General features: G+C 33.9%; 1 protein-coding gene across 6 annotated transcripts in view; it reads right to left on the reverse strand.

Moving 5' to 3' along the window:
- The window catches only part of LOC150077936 (phosphatidylinositol 4-kinase type 2-alpha-like), an 87,872-nt gene that overhangs the window by 35,761 nt on the left and 37,831 nt on the right, over positions 1 to 14,280 (reverse strand). For 2 of the 6 annotated variants that reach the window (XM_090385111.1, XM_090385112.1), the window contains exon 5: positions 9,683 to 9,750. In XM_090385111.1, coding sequence (XP_090241237.1) covers positions 9,683 to 9,750 — 68 coding nt within the window. Of the gene's footprint in view, positions 1 to 2,084; positions 2,136 to 4,990; positions 5,011 to 6,327; positions 6,352 to 9,682; positions 9,751 to 14,280 lie in introns of all 6 variants that reach the window. The other 4 variants (XM_090385109.1, XM_090385113.1, XM_090385115.1 and 1 more) reach the window with 4 other exon arrangements.

A 14,280-nucleotide genomic window follows, 5' to 3' on the forward strand; every position in this document is an offset into this window, starting at 1 on the left:
TCTCCCGATGGCTTGTGCAAAAGGGTGGTGACTGCTGTTCTAAACAGAATATGAATATTATTGAATTCACAACAGAAAGATGGTGAAGTATGACGACCAAAATTAAGCTTAACCCTATTCAAATACATATTGAGAAACAACCAGTTACGCAATTTTGCATGTGATTATTGTGGACCATATTGGGGGCAATTTCTGAAATAAAAAATTCATTCCTTTTTAGCCACTATAGAGTTTATCTGATATAAATCTACCAACACCATACTTTGCTAGTTATCATATAAATACATTAACAACCAATAACTTTAATCTAAACAGCTGTGGTGGACTAGTTTTGATTCATTAAGAGGCATTATCAGTACAGGTTCTACATTAAATTAAGCTAATTAAAAAATTATTCAAGCATTGTAAAGATCCAAACCCTATATCTATTTTTTTTCACTATAGTTAAAACCAGCAATAATTCAATACTATAACTCAGTATATGTTAAGTACTATTAAAGTTGTGAATAAAAAGAACAGGTCAATAAATGCATGTTTAAAAACCTAAACATATACTTAATCTACACTTCACTCTGCCTATAAGTTTATAAAAAAAGAAGTTATCACAATAAGCTTCTAATAAGAAAATAGGATTAATGTAAGGTAAGGGGTTAAGGTTAAGTTTGTTATTATGGCGGATTATATACATGAATTTGATTATGTTACTTGCTACACTGCCAAAAACTGTAAATGAGATTTATACAAATTCTATTTGTCTTCAAAAATGAAAAACTTTCATTATAGAAAACAAATAGAATTGGAAATAGGGTTGGGTTGTTTAGACTGAGCATGTTGCAATTTTTTTATACTGTGATACAGCTATAACCTGAATTTAACCAACATTAAGTAACATTAATTTTCAGAATGACTAAAAGAAAGGGTCTAATAAATTTTTGTAGTTACCTATTTCTTAAGTTATGTTATGTACATATAGCAAAAAGGGGAATATTTCAAACGGGGGCAGTATATTACAGATCAATACTTACATATTTGAAGAGATGATTATATCCAAAAAAGATATAAATGGATTTTAAATGTATGTTATCAAATATGAAACAGTTTCATATACCAAGCATAGAGAATGCAGCAGTTAAGAACTGAATGTCTCATTTGAAAAGAACAGTTAAATAGTCCTTATCCGTGGGAATTTCAGAGCTCAAGTCACATTACACCAGTTCTTATAGCACTCTTCATGCAGTTTTGTTGTATTATATCTATAGATGTGTGTATTCACAAGCCCATATGCATATTGTTCAGACTTAAAACCCAGAATACATGAGAAAATGCTGTATTCCCTGCACCTGAAGTTGGCTAACTACAACTCCCATCAAATAAGTCTTTAAGAATTCTTCCAGTCTACAAGGTTGTTGTTATTTGGTTTTTTAGGAGCATTAGCAACTAAGGCCATATTGCTCCGGGGATATGCGGTGGTCATTCCCTGACCTTTCCGCATCCTCCGTATTTGGTGGTCATGGGCTCGAACCCCGGTCTAATCAAGAAGCATGTGCTACGCACTGCTGCTCCTGACCACCTGGCTACGGAAGCGCCAGTCTACAAGGACCCAGACCTCTAAATAAGTGATAAGTGGTTTCACCACTTATCACTTATTTATGACCCACTACAGAACAAATATCTCATATCTCAAATATCTATGTAACTCAAAGCCTGGAAGAGGAAAAATAATGGCATTCAATCTCTTTCTTGGGTCCAAAAAATCTTCAATTTAAACTTGTTAAGAATATTTACGATCATTTGGACAGAGAATTTTTAAAGAAAATCCCAATTTCTGGAAGCAACTAAACAAAGAAATTATTTGAAAACTAACACCAAACTAAATCAGATTTAAGTCTGGTCCTCCACTCATAGTAATGCAAACAAGCAGCCAATTTGGCATGAAATTGAAACAGAATGAAATTATTACAGAGGTGGCAGGGTATTGTATATGAATGCATGTCAATTTGCTATAAAATGTTATAAAGTTATTTGGTGATCTTATTAACTGCACACTAAAATAAGAATTGTGACAAAGTAAGAGCTCAACTTACATGTGTTGTTATTGTTGTTAGTAACTTCTTTTTCTTAGATCCAACCTCTTCCTACAGTTCAAAATGAACACAAAACAATTTAAAGTTAAAACTTCGGTTTTTAATATAGCAAGAGCCATAAGGCCTATAAAGTAAATTAGTATATTGATGGCTATCCTGTCTTTTTATGTATTTGGCAGCTAGCAGAATTTCAACTATAAGAAAATGCTATGGTCTTAGCACTAAATATAGCATAAATTTCCACAAATTATCTTGAGAAATGCTACTATTTTTAAATAAATAACATCACTGAAGGGCTACTGTTTTGCCTTTTGTTTAATATATGAGATATACTGATTTATTTAATATACTGCTATGACAGACTGTTTTGAGATTTACCAGTCTCACATCAGATTCTGGGTGTTCTCAATTAACATATCTCCAATAGCTTGTAAATAATGAAGCATGTCTGTATTAGTTGCCATGTGGTATAAAGAAGTTAAAACTCATTATTTAATATAGCAAAAACCATATGGTCTGTGAAGTAAATGAGCACATCAAGAATTACATCACATTCAAGAATTACCTCTTGCCCTTATGAATTTAGCAGGCAACAGAATTTCAATTGCCATGTGTAATGCTATGGTCGTAGTACTCAAGAGAGCATGAACAATAATGTCTTAAGATAACTCCGTGCACTAATGAAGCTCAACTGCTATCTAATGAGAGATCAGCAAGTCTCGAAACAGGATGAAATGGTGGTGCCTTATTTTAAACAACAGAACAGCATTTTGGTAATCATATTTGTTTATAAGTAGTGCTTCTTAAGGCAACCAAGCTTTTTCTATCTTGATTATTACAGATCACAATGTTACTTAACAGATGAAATTCTACTTGCTGTTAAATTCAAGACAACACAGTTATCGATATACTAATTACTTTACGGTTAAAGGCATGAAAACAAATATCAGTTTGAAACAGTTTATCCAACCACTTCGTTTATCATCATTATCAACATCATCATCAGTAATTCGGTCTTGTGACTGGTCAGTTCCTCTGATGAGCTGTCACCACCTTTGTCTCTCCTGTGCCATTTGTTTTAGTTCCTCAAAGTTTTGAAGTCCTGCTTCATTCATCAACATCTCGATGAAGGTCTTTTTTGGTCTACCCCTGGGGCGTTTTCCCTCCATTGTGGTGGTTTTCCATCCAGAAGCAAACCACCATGTCGAGGCCCACCCACTTTAGTCTAGTTGATCTTATTCTTACTAAAATTTTCTTTCATTTATTACTACCAAAAAACTTAATTCAATATTCACTTTTAATCATTAAAATCCAAGCAAAATTATATAAATAAAATATAGATTTAAACTTATTCAAAAAATATTTCACACTGTATTATCTTTATAAGTTGAGCAGTTTTATATGCAATAGCAACTATTTTACTATTTTTCAATAGATTTCTGCTTTCAGCTCTGATTTCACCACTCCATAACATTGTCCACTGGAATGAGGTAGTTGGGAAATATGTTTTTTGGATAATAAGACTGCTGTTAATAAAAATATTAAAGAAATTTTAAAATGCAACATTTTAAACTGTTCTTTCTTTTCTTTTTTTTTTTCTCCACAAAAATAGTGAGTTTAGCATACAGCAAATAGCATATGTGCTTGTGTGATTTTTTTTTAGGCACCTGCTGCAGGGATAACAATTATTTTGTTATCAAACTAGCATATTTCAAACTAGCAGTATAATAATGTCACAACAAATTTGTTTTTAAAAGAGACACAATACAATTAATCCTTTCAGTAGTGAGTCTGCTGCATGTAGGTAGGTCACCCACAGTGAATTTTTGTTGTTATAGACTATGTAGTGATTTTTTTTGTGGAATTTTGAAATTCTGTAAAAATAAAAACTTTGAAGATTAAATGTTTTAAAATGTTAATATGTTCTTATTTTACTGTATTGATGAATACTACAATAAAATTATCAAAAATCAAATCAAAATTTAAAAAAAAAATTAAAACTTTAAAAAATTGTAAAAAAATCTTTAAAAAAAGATTGTAAATAAACCGGTCTTTACTTTTTTTTTTTTGATGCATAATATTCTCTACATCTATTTATGTATTATTTCATTTGGCTTTATCAAAATTCTAGATCTGCATTCCATAGAAATTCTTCAATTTCTGCTTTTGTACACAGAAATTAGACAACTGAAGTTAACAGGTTTGATCTTGTCCTCCAATTCTCAAAGCTATTTTTGTGCTGCCATCTATTATAAACTGGATCTACAATTAGTGGAAATACAGATATGAGATGGCAGCATGTACCAGAAAAATTAAGGCAATTTGTTCATTAAAGGAAATACATTTTTAAGTGACATTCAAAACTATATACTTCAATCTATATACTTTCTCACCACATCCCACACATGAAAAACACAGATCTATACAGATACTGCAGATAAGGTCGAAATCCTTAATTTATTAAGTTAGTAACTTTTTATCCACCAAGCAGCTGTAATGTTTGATAGTTGTTGTTGTTATTTGGTTTTTAGGAGCATTAGCAACGAAGGCCATATTGCTCCGGGGATATGCGGTGGTAATTTCCTGACCTTTCCGCATCCTCTGTATTTGGTGGTCACGGCTTGAACCCCGATCTAATCAACAAGCGTGTGCTACTCACTGCTGCTCCTGCCCACCTGGCTATGGAGGCGCTGCTTGATAGTGCTTATGCAAACTGCTCTCCTGGCTGTTTCCAGAAATCATCTATTAGAAGTTGACAATGTTCAGCAGAACTAATCAATCCATAACTTCCTTTCCCCCAACCATTTACCACCCAGCATTCAGATTTTTGGGAACTTTACACTACAGTAATCAAGCTAGGACACTGACAACTTTTATCAACAGTTTGTGTGCAGCAGTTCATCAACAGAAGTTTTCTTATATAATTCTAGTTGAATGGAAAATACACTAACTGGAGCATATTTCTGAAATGAATTTAATGCTCCTCTGTCATTTGTTTCACATCATGTGCAATATTTTGCTTCATCAAGGGGATCAATACTGGCCTTTTTAATTTGGGTTCTTCATTAGCATTACCCTTTCCTTGACATTCTGAAATATTGCTCCAGATGACTTAGGAGGTAGCACATGACAATAATGGAATACTTACACCTGGCAGCAATGTAGAAATCAATGATCTATGCTAAAGCAGAAATCAAGCCAAGGACACTACCTAGTATTGTTCTGAATGAAGCAAGTGTGTGACCACTTGCTTCATTCAGAACAATAGTACTTCATTCAGTACTGGGAAACAGAGAGCAAATTATCAAATTTAACACTTGTAATTTGCATTTACAGCCTAGATAATTAAAATTCTAACTTTCTTTTATATTATGTTGGATAGGCAAAAATCTCTCTTCCCCCCACCTCTATACATAAGATTGATACAAAGGCTAACAACACTTCGATTCTTCTGGCTTCAAAAAAAAAAAAAAAAGACTTCAAATCGCTTACTTGCGACTGACTGTACTACATACATTTATGTTTTCACTGATTTATGTCAGTGTTTTTAACTTTATCAGCACATTTGTTATTACTAAATATAATAATTGTTAATCAAGTGTCCATTTGGTCTTCTGAATTAACAAAGAAATTCAAAAGATTTGATTCTTCTTGCAGATTCTTTCTTTAGAGTACAGCACTCATGTTTATATAGGAATGAAATTAAAGCATTTGTAGTTCAAAATCAATTTTATTATTATGCCAGGTCATTACATTTTTGAGATTAAAATCATATGTTGATCTTTTTAGTTTTTTGGCACATTGGCATATCAAAACCATGTATTATGTCTATACAAGCATATGTTCATAAACTAATATGTAAATTGTGCAGGCTGAAACACTTTGAATAACTCATGAAGAAAATCTTACTTGCCACCATCTGAGATCAAATAACTAGTCCTCAATGGAAAGCCCTTCAAGTATTCTGCCAGTCTCCAATGGGATTTGAACCAGAGGTCTAGGTTCAAATCCTATGAAAAGTAGCAGATTCTGCTTGTTGGATTCTTGCTCTAATTTCAGAATTGCATCTACTTTGTGTTATTAATTGAGTCATATCTTGCCAACTCCATCAGCATTTCTCTTCCATCTTTTACATTAACTACAGTTTTGGAAGGTTCGTGTGAATGGTACAACATGCAGTGGCACACAACTGACAAGTCATCTGACAATCAAACCTTTCTGAAATTAAATTTGATAGTGTAACATGTATCAGCTGTTACTGACATTTCTGGTTCTCCTTTGACAAGTTTATAGTTTTATGTACTTTACAGCCAGTTGGATATATTTCACTAGTATATCAGAGGAATTTATAAATGCCTTTGTGAGAGTATACAGCTCATCCTGCCATAATGCATGACATATGTCCCACAAAAAAAAAAAAAAAAAAAAACGACGTGTAGTAAAATGTGCAGTACTGCATGCACATTTTCACATAACAATAAAGGATATATTCCATCTTCAAAACTTATTTTTTCCATGCATATTACATTATGATGGGTAAAGAACACAGCAAAGTGCAAAAATCATTAAATAAAAATTTACTGAAGTAAAATGCATATGAGCAATATTGTTTCAATGGCTAATTTTTCAATCAGAGGAAGGTGGGAGAGGGGATCTTGTACTATGCCAGTTTTTTAAAGAATAAATGTAAAGCCAGTAGCCTAGCATACATCCCCCCCCCACAAAATAAATCTGTAACTGCTCCTCAGATCATTCAATTTGAAAGTACAGTTTCTTTCACCGTCTGGATCCATGTTTTAAACCATTTTCACCAAAACTTTTAAACTTTCATTTTTATTTCAGTATTTAACGCTTTTCATTTTTTTTTCAACTATACCCCCTTTTTAGGGTCCGTAGTCCAACGAAGGACCCTTATAATGTCACTCGTTTGTTTGTCTGTCTGTCCTTCCATCTATCACAGCATTGTATCTCTGGAACCACTCAACCTATTTGACCTGAAATTTTGCATGGGTTTGTACATCATAACACCATATTGATCGTTGTTGACAAAAATTTGTCTGAGAAATGGGGGGGGGTAAATTTGGGGGGGGGGCAAAAATGTTGTCGACAACCTATAGCTTATTATACACCATTGGAAAGAGCTCAATAAGTAGGTTTAAAATATAATTTTTAAAATTAAAAATGGCGGCACAAGACAGGAAGATGTGAGTAATTTTTGTGTCCCCCCTCTATTTCCGTCGCTAAGGGAGCTAAAACTTTAAAAATCATATTAGCTATGCGTTATTTGATGCTTATCAAGGGAAAACTATTCCAATTGAAATCTATCATTTACTTTTTTTGTGTTAAAATTAAAAAAACAAATTTTTTATTGCACTTCGATAGCGTGCTTCTTTGTACTAAGTAACTCTCCTTTTGGTGACAAAAAGGTTGCTAAATAGTTAGTTAATAATTCTATAAAGGTCATTTATAAATTTTGCAATGAGAAGTATTTTTTTAACAATTTTCAAAGCTGGAGTTGTCCCGGCAATGAGGTACTCAGAGAGCCCATGTTGAGGCGGGGGTGGTGGGGAGGCACCTGCACGGAGTCTTGCACAGCCCTCACCTGCCAGTCGCTTCTCCCCCAAGAATTTAATTGCTTCTCCAAGAAGAAGTCTGAGTCTCTTCTCCCACCTTGTCATTCACAACAACTGGAAAGACTCAAATAGACAACATTTTCGTTAGTTCCTCAGTTTTAGGCCAAGCCGGGGTACTAGAAACTATTTTCAGTTACCATAAAGCTTTCTATTTGAGATACTACACTAACAACCATTCGTGACTACAGACCCTTCATCCTGAGTGCCTGGCACTCCGTAGTTGACCGATTTTTTTTTTTTTTTTCCCCCCACCCAGTAAGAATAGTACAATATATTATATTGCAAAATGGCATTTGCAACCTTTATACAATGGTTTTGGTAAACATGATAATTATGGCTGAAATGTTATCAGAACCCCTCAATTTGCTTCAGTTTATCATTTTAAATGGAAAACAAAATGAAAAGTTCACCAGGCGCAAACTAATATTTAGTTGAACCACCTCTGGCCCTGATGACAGCAGCACACCGTTGAGGCATTGACAAGATCAATTTCTGAAGATAATCGACTGATAGTTCATGGTTCCAAACACGAATTATGGCTTCCTGAAGTTCATTAAGGGTCTTTGGTTTCTTTCTGGTGACTGCCGATTCCACACGATGCCAACAGTTCTCTATAGGATTCAGGTCCGGGCTGTTTCCTGGCCAGCTAACAGTTGTAATGAACCATTCTTCCAACCATTTTTTCATCTGTGACAAATGTAAACACATTACTGTCAAACCTCTAAGGCAGAATGAAGCTAAAGTAACTATAGAAGTGCCTACTTACACAAAATATATAAACTTTTTGCCCGATGACAAGGAGCAGAGTTGTCCTGAAAGATGCAGTTACTTGGCAGGTTGAAATGGTCTCTAATGGTCGGCAGCAATTTGCCTTCCAACATAGCCAGGTATCCATTGGCATTTCGGAACCTTTTATAAACTGCAGGTGACCTACTCCGCGATACGAAATGCACCCCCCATATGATTTGGCTGTTAGGGAATTTCACTGTAGACACCATACAGTCTGGATGGTATTCTTTACCACGTCTACAGCGAATCGTTTGTCTCCCATCAGAGCCATGCAGGTTGAATTTCTTCTCATCCGAGAAAATAACCGACTTCCACTGTTCGGGAGTTCATTTGACATGCTCCTTACATCAAATTAATTGGGCCTTTTTCATTGGACAGGCTATAAGTCCATTTTTGAAGAGGCATCTTCTGACTGTTACTGCACTTGCTACCACTCCTCTATGTTCTTCCCATTCTCTTTTCAGCTCAGACGAAGAAGCTTTATGGTTTTTAAGGCATAAGTGCTTCAAAACGCGGTCCTGTTTTGGCATAGAGACTCGTTTGCGTCTGGTTCCTTTTTTCCTATCAGCAGAACCAGTATTCTTGAGTTTGGAAAGAAATCTACTCACTGTCAACTGATTACAAGACACTCTATAAGCAATATATGACAGGAAGAACATCCTTCCTCATGTCAAGCAAATAGCAGTCTTTCTTTGTGGCATCAACTGGATGTAACTCTCCATCCTGACACAAGCAAGGAATGACTGCAACTCTTGCAGAGCATGCTTATATAGCTAAAAGTAACAGCTGATGCAATATTGTGTCATCATATTTTTAAAATACGCATGTTAATCTTATCTGATGCAATCTGTAAGAAATACTGCCATATACTTACGTTATTCAGATGACAATTACAATTTTAAGGGGGTGATGCACTTTCTTTGAACACCGGTGTAGGAACTGCATAGATTTTTGCACACAAAATATATAAATCAAAATATGCAACGTGCACTCACGAACAACCATAAAGTGAAATGATCATAGTCATTCAGCAGTTACAAATTAAATAAATATGTGCATAACTCAAAACATGAATTTTAAGATGGCATGTTATAGTAGGATGAGCTAATTGGTGTGTGATTATGCTATTGCATAACTAATTATTATTTTTATTTTTCTTTAGAAATTCTGAATAACACTTACTAAGCTAGTACCTTCTCTTTCAGGTGATGTATATTTTATTAGCCAGTTATCATTGCCTCTATCTACAAATACAAACAAGAAAAAAAAAATTAATACATGAGGCCATTTAAAAAATAAATTCAATAGCTATTAAATATTTAATTACAAAATTATAATATAATATTTTATAATAATCTAATATATAACTAATAAAGCTGCAAAACTTTTAAAATACATCCTATAACAGAAATATGGATAACTGTGACTCTGTTAGTTATGAACAATGTGAATAATATCAAAGGGATAAATGTCAAATTCCAAAAACAGAGACATAATTTTATCAAAAGAATTTAATTTTAAGGAAACACAATTCTGTGAGTTTTACTACAGATTATATTATAGTCTTTACTCTCAAGATAAAACAACCAGGCTTTCACATTTTGTATACAAATTAACTGCTATTAGATACTGTTAATGTTCTGTTCACAAGCTTAAAACAAAGTGACATCTGATGAATAATTTGTAGAGCTTCAAGTGACAATACATACTTTCTCCACCCTTAAAATGATGGAAGGTTTTTATTACATATTTCCCCTTGCAACAGTAGTCTAACACCCAGTACATTTGGAGAAAACAAAATTCACGGAAAAGAAATCAATACTTAAGCAAGCCATACATTTCCAAAAATATTTTAAAGGAAAATAATTAGTAGCTCTCTCTCTCTCTCTCTCTCTCTCTCTCTCTCTCTCTCTCTCTCTCTCTTGCTGTTTGTTGTTGTTTGGTTTTTAGGAGCATTAGCAACTAAGGCCATATTGCTCCGGGATATGCGGCGGTCATTCCCTGACCTTTCCGCATCCTCCGTATTTGGTGGTGACAGGCTCGAACCCGGTCTAATCAAGAAGAGTGTGCTATGCACTGCTGCTCCTTCCCACCTGGCTACGGAGGTGCCTCTCTCTCTTGCATCATTTAGATTGATTAATACATACATACTGTATGAATGCACATACAGTATTAGAATTTATTAATCAGGCTAAACAATACAAAGAAGCAAACTTATTTTGCATCAGTCAAATAAAGCAAAAATATTAATCACAATTTGTTCATCATTAAAAAGTAACCATCCAATTATGCCTTGAATTATATTCAACTCTCTACCTTAATCACCTTGAGATTCAACTTGTTCCAATGATCAACAACACGATGCCCAAAGGTGAACTTCGTGGGATCTAATTTTCTGTCAAAGATGTTATATGTACCACCTTTTTTTATCATCTGCCAGCATAAATATATCACTCCCATTCATTTTGCCTTGAGGAGTGAATCTTGTTCAAGTCACACCTAAGGAGTTTAATCTTCATGCTCTGCAGTCCACATCTTCTCAGCCTGGAGAGTAGACACCTTAAGGGTAACCTGAGGCCTTAAATCCCCCCCCTTTAAGCACCTCAATATACTTATGTATACTTAGCATATGTTCAATATTCTCTGCACTACAAAATGAATAGAGCCACCTAAACGTGGGTTTAAAGTCAATCAATAAATAAACATAATACAATCCATAAGAAAAGTAAATGTATCTAAAAGCTGCAAAGACACGAGAATATTGGAAATCTTACGTGAAAAGTTGGTAGTATGGGCAGGTGGTAGATGACTTTCATCAACCGGTGAAATACCACCACTTTGCTTATTGGAGGCTTGAAGTGGTGAAACCCATGTTTAGTCTCTAGAGCAAAGTTTCCGGCATCTCCCTCCCACCATAAAGCCAAGTTTCAGTGGCATGCTGCATATTTAATAATAAGTAAAATACTCTGAGTCTTGGTAGTAAAGTAAAATATTGCTATTAACACTAATAATGGATAGGTAGTAAATATAGCAGTAATTGCTATGGATTGTTAGTGTGCAATTTGCATTGTGCTGCTCAGTGTCAACAGAGGTGCTCAAGTGATGATTATGTGATTATCACTGAATAGGCAAATCAAAGTGTCAGGAGGACACTGAGCTAAATTAGCATTTCTGAAGGAATCCTCAGATTTGTTTGATACACAATAAGACAAATATGAAGCACATTGCATTTTAATTTTATAAATGGAAAAGCTAATGTTAATTTCTTTCTGGAAAAAACTGAGACAATTATCAGCTGATACATTAGGGAAGTTTAGTTTTAGAAACTGAAGATGTCAAAAAAAATTAGGAAGGAAGTTAGATTTTGAGTCATCATATAATATTTTTTTCAAACTGCAGGAAGGGGGCTGTGGTCTGCCTTTGGTTGAGCTTCAGAACTTGAAAGAACCTGAGCATAGGAAAGTTTAAGGTTGGAGTTACAAGTATTTGATGAGACATTAATTATTAATGCTGATTTATCTTAAGAAGATACTTTGATTACATATTTGTCAATGACCAATATGAATACAGTTTTAAATTGTGGTTATATTGCAGCAGAAAGGAATACATAAGGCCACTAAAATTAACACAACCACAATTTAAAACTGTGTTCTTGTTAGACATATATTTATGGGTTAGAGCAGTGGTATTAACTGAGGGGAGGCCAGGGGTGAACTGAAGGAGGTGGGCCCCTCGAAGCACACTGATCACTTATTTATGATTGACCAGGCTAGAGTCTATGGCGAAACTCCTTCCTCACTTTATAAAAGTTTGACACCTCTTATCACTTTCGAAGCTGTTTCTTTTTTGGTTGCTTTGTTTGCATTTACAATTTGGAATCGTAACAAGACAGCAAATTATTGGAAATAGCTATTGATTTTCTTATAAATTAGTTACTGTGCATCTGTGGTAGGTAGTTATATATAAATATTTTATGCTGGTTTTAGTGTGATCATCCAACTTCTCTCCAAGCAAAGAAACTGACTCAAGATTATTAAATGTGGCTATTTAAGACTCCTGCTAAGTGACTTTAAACGAGACCTTGGAAAATTGGTATCACTTCATCAATTCCATCCATCACATTAAGAATTTACTGAACAGTAAAGTAGTTACTAAATGTAATATATAAAACTCTTGCTAAATGACTACAAGACTTTGAAAAGCTGGTTCAAAGTTCGATAGTCATCAAGTTCATCAATTTTGTTAAATTAAACTAAAATGTTTTAATAGGATTTTGAATAAATGTGTAATTAACTGTTACTGTTTTGAATTTTATTGTGTTATTATTTTCCTAGTGGGTCATGCAAACCACTGGTCTGAATAATGCTTTTTATAGGGCATGGCAGGAAGCACTGGGGATGATTTTATGGAAATGAAGGTGATGGTGGGCAAGGAATTTTGTAACCACTGGGTTAGTAAAAGGAATATTTTGAGTGCTTTTACACTATGATTTAAAAATGGATATTTTTTGACACAAGAAAATTACACTATAAATGATAATACGCTGCAGTAAATTATGGAGACATTCAGTATTTCCTTTGAATGAAAGTCAGTAAAAGATACCAGGAAAAAATCATATTTACATATTTTTGATCAGAAAAAAATAATAAATAATAATACAATGATGAGTTCAGTTGTATTTGGGCTTAATCTGATAATCAATACTAATGCATGTCTTTCTTTTTCTTATCCTTTTTCTTTTCTAGCTTTCAGGAGTGCAGTACATTCAAAAATTTGATACTTTGCATTAGTATTAGTGGTATTTTAGAGCAAATTATAAATAATACAATAAAGCAAGCTTAAAAGCAAAAAAAAAAAAAAAAAAATCCTTAATTAATGCAAGATCTTACACTTGGGAAATAGCCATCCCAAAATAATTTATACACATGGTGGGCTGGAATTAAAACAATAGAGGAAAAAAGGGATTTGGTGGTCATGATACAGTCAGATGTAAAGTTCTTCAAGCAGACAGGCAGCATACAGTCAGGTGAAGTTCTCCAAGCATTGTAGATTGGTTGCAAGGAAGGCCCATGATGTCCTATCAATGATTTATTGAACAATTGCTAGTAGAGATAAGGATGTCATAATCCCATTATATAAGGCTATTGTTAGACCACACCTGGAATACTGTGTTCAAGAATGGAGACCACACCTAAAGAAAGACATTGTGCTCCTTGAGAGGGTCCAAAAACAGGTAACTCGCCTGGTGAGATTGGCAAAAGGGCGTCCATATGAGGAAAGACTTCAAATATGTGGGTTGCAGAGCTTGGAAACTAGACACCTTAGAGGTGACTTGATTGAAGTGTTTAAGGCTCTGAGAGGCATAAGCAAAATGAATGAGGACGAAATTTTCAAGGTTATAAATGATTCTAGAACAAGGGAGCATAATTTCAAGTTACTGGGGAGATTGTTTAGATTGGATTGCAGGAAGTTTTATTTTAGCCAGAAAATTATAAATTACTGGAATAAGTTACCAACATGGGTGGTATAGGCTGACAGTGTGGGGAAATTCAAAGGTTAGCTCGATAATTACCTACAGGAGGAGGAAGAGGGAAATGCATAGGTTGTCTATTTCCTTTTTTCTTCTTATTATTATTTTATTCTTATTATTTTATTTATTTTTTTTTGTTAGTTTATTTTATTTTTATTCTTATTATTTTAATTTATTTTATTTTATTTTTATTATTTTAATTTATTTTATTTTTTGTTATTTTATTTTATTTTTATTATTTTAA

The sequence above is a fragment of the Mastigoproctus giganteus genome, chromosome 11 (assembly GCF_048544385.1).
Source record: "Mastigoproctus giganteus isolate SK-2022 chromosome 11, ASM4854438v1, whole genome shotgun sequence".
Taxonomy (NCBI): Eukaryota; Metazoa; Arthropoda; class Arachnida; order Uropygi; family Thelyphonidae; genus Mastigoproctus; species Mastigoproctus giganteus.